Source organism: Octopus bimaculoides, chromosome 28, assembly GCF_001194135.2.
Source record: "Octopus bimaculoides isolate UCB-OBI-ISO-001 chromosome 28, ASM119413v2, whole genome shotgun sequence".
NCBI lineage: Eukaryota > Metazoa > Mollusca > Cephalopoda > Octopoda > Octopodidae > Octopus > Octopus bimaculoides.
The window spans coordinates 9651448-9660177 of NC_069008.1; the positions used below are offsets into that span (position 1 = coordinate 9651448).

General features: G+C 38.2%; 1 protein-coding gene across 1 annotated transcript in view; it reads right to left on the minus strand.

Moving 5' to 3' along the window:
- LOC106875688 (alpha-mannosidase 2x) overlaps positions 1 to 8730 on the minus strand; it is a 93778-nt gene that overhangs the window by 49578 nt on the left and 35470 nt on the right. Inside the window, exon 3 of the mRNA XM_014923937.2 lies at positions 2557 to 2734. Within this exon, the coding sequence (XP_014779423.2) occupies positions 2557 to 2734 (178 nt within the window). The remainder of the gene's footprint in view (positions 1 to 2556; positions 2735 to 8730) is intronic.

An 8730-nucleotide genomic window follows, 5' to 3' on the forward strand; every position in this document is an offset into this window, starting at 1 on the left:
TGGCACATAAAAGACACCATTTCGAGCTTGGCCGTTTTCGTGCGGGTGACACGTAAAAGCACCCACTACACTCCCTGAGTGGTTGGCGTTAGGAAGGGCATCCAGCTGTAGAAACTCTGCCAAATTAGATTGGAGCCTGGTGTTGCCATCCGGTTTCACCAGTCCTCAGTCAAATCGTCCAACCCATGCTAGCATGGAAGGCGGACGTTAAACGATGATGATGATGATGATGATGATATACATATACATATTCATGTGCACACACACACACATGATGTATATATACATACATTATGTGTGTGTATATATACACACACATAATGTACGTATATGTATAGGTGAGGTATGGTTCTGAGGTACGACATGTGCTTCCCAACCACTGTGTGGCACCTTGGGTAAGTGTCTTCTACTATTGCCTTGGGCTGATCAAAGCTTTGTGAGTGGATTTGGTTGACAGAAACGGAAAGAAGTCCAACCTAAATATATGTATATATCTGTATGTGTGTGTGTGTGTGTGTTTCTGTTTGCATTTGTCCTTCCTCATCACTTGACAACCATTGTTAGTTTGTTTAACCTAACAGTTTGGAAAAAAGAGACTGATGTAATGAGTATTACACTTAGAAAAAATAAGTACTGAGTTGATTTTTTTTGACTGAACTCTTCAAAGCAGTGCCCCAGCATGGTCACAATCCAATGACTGAAACAAGTAAAAGATGATATATATATATATACACATATACATATACATATATCAATCATGTGTGTATAAATGTAAACAAACAAATGTTTTTTTGTTTTTTTGAAGCATCGAAATGTGTATTATACGATACAAATTGGAAGATGATATTTTTTTGAACACAGAGTTGCCATTACAACAGAAGAAATACTGGGTAAATTAACCTTACAAGGTAGAAAAATTTGTCAACAACCAGCTATGGGACTCAAACCCATATCCCTCAAAAACTCCAGCTGAGTACTCTACAATTAAGCTAAACTGCTCACTGACAAATTCATCTGATGAATTAAACACTAAATAATTTAGCTTTATAGAACAACCATGTGTATAAATGTAAACAAACAAATATTTCAACATTTCTAGTAAAAAAAAAAAATTGTTGCTTTCATTTATTTGTCAGCAGGCAGTTTAGCTTAGTGGTAAACCACCCAGTTGGAGTCTTTGAGGGATAAGGGTTCGAGCCCCATGGCTGGTTGTTGACAAATTTTTCTGCATTGCAAGGGGAATTTACCCAGTATTTCTGCTTTTCTAACAGCAACTCTGTGTTAAAATAAAATCATTTTGTATATATATATATATATATATATATATACACGCGCGTGCACACACACACACACACACACACACACACACACACATCTGAAATTTACAGAAAGCAAAAGATGAAGACAGGTGTAGGAACAACAAGCAGGTGTATAAGTTTAATGCTCGGGCAAAATGGGAAAGTCTTTTATGTTTCAAGCATATGCTCTTCAACAGAAAGGATTAAGAGGAAAAAGAAAGGAGAGAGAATGAAAGGAAAAAAAGAGAGATAGAAGTAAGTATGCGGCTAAACAAATTTGACACAACAAATATATTAAATATAGTAAATAGATCAAATACAAAATGTATACATGCAAAATGAGAGGAAGCAAAAGGTGGAAGGTTTTAGATGATGAATTTTTATTCTTTTACTTGTTTCAGTCATTTGACTGTGGCCATGCTGAAGCACCACCTTTAGTAAAACAAATCAACCCCACGACTTATTCTACTAAATCCACTCTCAAGGCTTTGGTCAGCCCGAGGCTATAGTAGAAGACATTTGCCCAAGGTACCACAGTGGGACTGAACCTGGAACCATGTGGTTGGGAAGCAAGTTTCTTACCACACAACCACTCCTGTGCCTGTATAAATTTTATGTATTTAATACATTTAATATAGTCCATGTGTTTAATTTGCTTTTACGAGCATTCAATGACAATATGAGTCTTCAAAGACAGTTGTTCCCATAATTTCTAAAATAAAATTTAGGATTTATGGCGGGTCAAATTTGGGAAGAAAAAACATGACAGTGGAGACACAGAAGGAAACCGAACGAAAACAAACATGGAGGGTCGGTAGACCAAAACGAGAGGAAACTAGTGAAAGCTGAGAGAAACATTTGTTTTGAAATGAGAAAAGATAGAAGAGAGAGAGAGAGAAACACGTCTGCTCTTTTGAACGTCTGTAGAGGAAAAGAAAGATGGTCACGTGAGGAAAAGAAAGACACACACACACACAAACAGATATACTTACATACATTATAATATTTTATTACAGCTGAGGAGATACACAACTGACATGAAGGCCTATCATGAAACTATCAGACCTTGCGTCATTGCGTCATTGCTGTGGCTTCCTAGTTATAATAAAATATGAGCACATTAAGTATTGAGTTCTTTTTGTATAAATATTCTGTATGTGTGTACATGTTCATGTGAGTGAATCTATGTGTTATTGCATGCATGTGTATGAAAACCCAATTTAAAAAAGAGAAGAAAAAAAAACAGTGGGATCCTCACATCAACTTTCATTTTTGGCTGGGAGTTCATGTAGTCAAACAGCTTCTTGTAGTTCTGATACTGCAGGTCCCATTCATTGGACTTGTCATACCGAAAGTCATCACCCAGAGGTATCAGTACAATGTTCTGTCGGTATAGCTGAGATTTCTTGCGGTACTGATCGAGTAACATTTCAGCCCTGGTAAAGACAGAGATTGAGAGACAAGCAGACACTCAGACAAATTGACACAAGAAAAATGGCAACAGATTTATTCATTATTTTTTAATATTCATATTTCCTTGCTAGCATGGCTTAGATGATTATATTACTGAGGCATTGTTTAAAATTAGACATCCTTCCTATTGCTGATAATCCTTAGCTGTTTCTCTAGTAAAGGATTTTTTGCTTCACACATTTTGAAAGTACAGTCATCACTTGAAACTCAGTGATTTGTAGAGAAGACATTTGCCCACAGTGTCACATAGTAGAATTGAAATCAAAAGCCATGTAGTTATAAAATTAATTTCAAACCACATGATTATGCTAGTTTTGGTCTAGGTGGCATGGATATTCTACAGGCAGAGAAATGGGTGGATAAGGTGATTGAAGTAGTCAGGGTATGTGATAGGGTACTTCAGCTAAGAATAGCCTTGTTCAATATAACAATGAATCTCTTCCATGGACTGCCTCAACAACAAAAGTTCTCATAGTGGTAAGGGACTTCAATGGACATGTTGGAAGACACCCTGATGGATTCCAGGGTGTGCATGGGGCTTTGGCTCAAGAAATGAGGAGGGGGACAAAGCTGCTGGGATTCTGTGATGCTCATGAATTACTGGTCTGCAACACTAATTTCAAGAAACTGGCCAGTTGTCTGGTAGGCACACCAGCCAGATTGATTACATCTTCACCAGACACAATGACAGGTGTATTCTCATAAATGTAAAATCTTTCCCAAGTGAAGAATGTACAACTCAACATAAACTAGTGGTTAGTGATTTCAGGCTTAGGGCCAGAAGGATCCAAAGATACAAGCTAGTATGGAAAAGGAGGTTATGGAATGTCAAGTATCCTTCAAATGGGCAGAGATTTAGTTATGTTCTTAATGAGACCTTTGATGAGAAGGAGAGAGGAATAGAGACATATAATGTAGAGGACAACTGGAAATTCCTACAGGACAATCTACTGAGGGCAACAGACCAAATCTGTGGTTGGGGCAAAGCCTCTGCCAGACCAAGGGTGACAATTGTGGTGCAACAGTGACATTGACAGGGCCATGAGAGAGAAGAAACAAATCTGGAAAGAATGGAAAAGAAGAGGTAGTAAAGAATCATATCAGAAAGTTAAAAGGGAGGGTGGACACCAGGATTATCAAGCTAGGGCACAAGCAGAAAGGAAGAGATTTGCCAAGGTTCTACATTGTGAAGATCAGAAACTTGAGGTGTTCCGGATTGTGAGACAGTGTGTCAGAGATAATCAAGATATTGTGGGAGAGAAGTGTGTACGATAGTTGATATGCTTGCACTTAGTGATGCGGACAAGAAAGAGGTGTGGAAAAGTTACTATGTAAGGCTATTGAATATGGAGAATGAATGGGATAAAGGGAGTCTCCCTCATGTGAACCTAACATCTGGAATCACTGTGCAGATACTCAAAATATCTGGTAAGGTAGGATACAGGCTAGTCACCCACAAGTTATTCAGGAAAGTGTAACACCCAGTGAGTGGTGCTAGTTGCTACACCACTCACTGGAAGATGGCCTTAGGTAGAAGTAATTATGGAGGCATCAAGCTCCTGAGCCTGCTGATGAAAATTACAGACTTATAGCCCAATTAATTAGGAGTAGAATTAGGCTAGATGAAATATAGCTTGGCTTTGTCATGAGGAGAAGCACTACTGATGCTATTTCCTTAGGCAGGCAACTTCAAAAGAAGTACTTAGCTAAGAATAAACCATTACACCTGACATTCATTGATTTAGAGAAAGTCTTCAATAGAGTACCCCGTTGTGTGATATAGTGGGCTCTGAGGAGGCTAGAGGTAGGGATTTGTGAAAGCTGTGCAGGCCATGTATGGAGGTGTTATCAGTAAGGTGAAAGTTAACAAGTACAGAAAAGAATTTGGTATACAGGTAGGCATTCATCAAGGAATTCAAGACAGGCAGCCCCTGGGAACTACTATATGCTGATGATCTTGCCCACATAGCAGATTATATAGAGATAGAAAAAAAATTCCAAGTGTGGAAGCAAAAACTGGAATCTAAAAACTGAGGTCTTAGTAAGCAAGGAAACAGACAAGAGCCTACCCACTTCAGGTAAGTGGCCCTGCTTGATTTGTAGGAAAGGTGTTGGCAAGAATTTCATATGGTGTACCCAGTGTAAGCCACAGACATACAAGAAGTGGAGTGGAATAACAGGAAGGTTATCAGAGAAAGTAGTGTTTGTATGTATAAGATGCACAAGAGCCCATTAAAACTAGATACTTGGCAAATCGATTTTCTCAAATGTCCTGGAAGCTCATCAGAAGTAATGAATAATTTCTGCTACCTAAGGGAACAAATTAGTAGTAATGGGGGAGGCTGTACAGAGAGTGTAATAGTTACAAAAGAGCTTTTACCTCTGTTGATAACCAAAAGTTTCTCTCTCTAAGTGAAAAAAAGATGGTATGACACATGTACACGAACAGTAATCCTACATGGTATTGAGACATGGGCACTGAATGCAGAAGACAAGTGAAAGCTAGAGAGGAATGAAGCTATTATGCTCCACTGGATATGTAATGTAAGTGTACACGTTTGACAGAGTGCTGGTATATTGAAAGAGAAGATTGCGCTGGTATGGTCATGATGGATGCTGACAGTTCCATAAAGAAGTGCCAATCTCTCAAAGTGGATGGAACATGTGGAAGACGGAAACCCAGGAAGACATGGGATGAAGACTTGAAGGACAACCTCAGGATGCTGAACCTTTCAACAAAGGGCCATGATACCTGGTGCCTTGCTGCACTCAAGAAGACTTGTTCTTCACACCAGAAGTGTTAAGATGACCGCGCCCCCTGGTGAAGGGGATTGACCTGCAAGAGTCCTGTGCCAGTGTCACATAAAAGCGCTCGTGCAGTGCCATGTTAAAAGCACCCAGCATACATTGTAAAGTGGTTGGCATTAGGAAGGGCATCCAGCTGCAGAAACCAATCTAAATCAGACTAGAACCTAGTGAAGATCTCCACCTTGCCAGCTCTGGTCAAACTGTCCAACCCATGCCAGCATGGAAGACAGCCATTAAAGGATGATGATGATGATGATGATGACACACACATAAAATCATCATCGTTCAACGTTCATGTTCCATACCGGTATGTGTTGGACAGTTTGACAGGATCTGGTGGGTGCAAAGATTGCTTTGTGCTTCTCTGTTTACTTGATATGGTTTCTGCAGTTGGATGCTTTTCTTAATGCCAATTACATTACAGCATGTTCTGGGTGCCTTTTTTCATACCACTAGCACTAGTGAGGTTACTATCAGCTAGTAAAGCTATGATCCACAAGTGAAGAGGAGGAGGAACTTAATGTTAAGAAAAGAGTTAGAGGTAAAGCTTGAGAAAAAAAGGGCAGGAACAGAACAGGTCTCTTGCTGTTGAGAAGCAACAAGGTTAATTACATTTTAGAAGAGTGGATAGTGGGTGGAGTTGGAAAGCAATGAGATGTTAGAGTGAACCTTCAAGGTACAAGATGGATAAGAATGAAAAGGGCATGAGTGCTTGAAGTGAGTGGGTGGAGTAGGGGCTGTCTGGTAATTTGGGAGAGAGCAGAATGAAAATGATGACAGAGTAAACAGTAAGAAGAAAGAAAGATGACATGCAAGGGTGGATGGGAAAGTGAGGCAGGTGCACTGTATGAGGGAGTGAGAGGTATGGTGGTGTGGGAGGAGAGATAATTTGATGGGACAACAGGAGTATGTAGGAGCTCAACAAAAGTATGGGTTGTAATTAATATTAATGAATGAAGAATGGATAACAAGTGAGGTGGTTCTAGGAAGGAGGAAGAGAAGTGGTAGGAGCTAAGAGATATAACTCAGTGTAGCCAGTGGCAGGAATTTGGACAACAAAGATAAATCATTTATTTTATCTGTTACCATTTACTTGCTTTAGCCATTAGACAGCAGCCATGCTGGGGCACTGCCTTGGAGAATTTTTAGTTGAATGAATCCACCCCAGTGCTTACTTTTTGTCAAGCCTGATATTTATCCTATCAGTCTCTTTTTGCTGAACCACTAAGTTATGGAGGCATTAAGACACCAACACTGGTTGTTAAGTAGTGATAGGAGACAAACACGGATGACAAAGACACACACACACACAGATATACAGGGGTTGGACAAAATAATGGAAACACCTTAAAACTTCAAACAAATTCATTTTAATATGGGGTAGGACCGCCTTTGGTAGTAATTACAACTTGAATTCTATGAAGTCTGGACTCGTACAAAGTTTGAATTGTTTCCAAAGGAATTTTTGTCCATTCTTCAGCTAAAACTGTTTTGTAGTGATGATGGTGGAGGATATGGACTCCTTACTTGTTTTTCTAAAATGCACCATAAATGTTCAATAATATTGCGATCTGGGGGCTGTGGTGGCCAGATAAGATGTTCGGCTTCACTAGAATATTCCTTGCGCTATTCAGTAACAACTTTAGCTGTGTGAATTGGTGCATTATCATTCCGAAAGACTGTGTTTCTCTCCAGAAACAGTTGCACAACCATAGGATGAATTTGATAAAATAAAATGCTTAAATAGTCTTGACTATATTAATTCTGCCATGAAGGGAAACCATTGGGCCAGAACTGTTGGTGGCAGTCCTCCTATGGCCACCTCAGGGGCACAGTAATCCATAGATTTTTTAAAGGTATTTCCACTCTAAAAATTGGATAATGCCTCCTTCATCAGAGAGAGTATATTATTCATGATTCACATTTCGTAAAATGTTGTACTGGGTAGATGAGATTTACTTATACAGGGAGATGCATTTGTTAACAAGAAGAGAAAATGTTATAGCAGGAATTATAGGAAATACAATTTAGAAAATGTTTTAAATGTTAAGCAGATAATAATTTATCAAGATGAAGTCACAGCATGGCAGGAGTATAGAGACTAAGTGAAATATAGATAATTAAAAATTTAATAGTTAATTTATCAAGGTTTATCAAAATATTTAAATGTTGAACAGTATCTATGGTTACAGGAATACGTAGTATCCAAGAACTTATTTAATGATGTAGGGTCATATCAATGAAGAGTATTTGTGGACTGTCTAATACACAATTTACATACATACATAATTGTATTGTATGTGGGAGGGGGGAGCTTCTGCTATTACAGACCAAAATAATGAGTATTGTATATTTTTTGATTTAACTTCTTGTATATACATAGCTAGTGTTGTAGAAAATTTATATTTTATGTTAGTAAAAGAATTCAAGTGGGCCCTATAGCGACATTTAAAGTCTCTAGTACTTCCTATATAAACTCTTACCCTCTCTGTGGCAGGGATCTCCACAGAACACCTATACACTACATTACTATACAAACAGGATCCAGGTAGTGGGTATGACTCCTTAATTCGACAATTACATGTTTTTTTTCCTCTCAGCATTGGCACTAATTTTCTGATTACTAGAGGTTAAGTCACCCTCAACCGTCAGGGGGTGACCTGGCGCAATATTTACATTAGAGCTAGTATCAGTTTTAGAGTTATAAAGTTCATTATAAATGCATGTGATAAAAAACTAAAATATTCCAAATATGTTAATCCATTTCTAAAATATGTTCCTCACAATATTTACATGCATATCTATACTATATATAAAACAGAGATGTGTGTGTGTAATCGCTTTTCATGTGAAATTGACTTCACCAAATGCTTCCATACTTGTGATGCATGAATAATTTGACCTCGGATAAATCTTAGGCTCTTCATTTGATTTTTTTAATCAAAAATAAATAATATTGCTTTATATTTAAGATTCACTTCTTTAAAAAGGTTCCTCAATGTCAACTTCCGGTAGCCATAGCTTTTTCTTCACTTTAACTTCAATCGTTACTGTTCGCACTAAAAGTTTACTCACATTTACTGATGTAAGTAATTTCATCATTTACTAACAGAAGTACGGTTTTGTGTTTTCCTGTTGCTGAAGTTTTTTT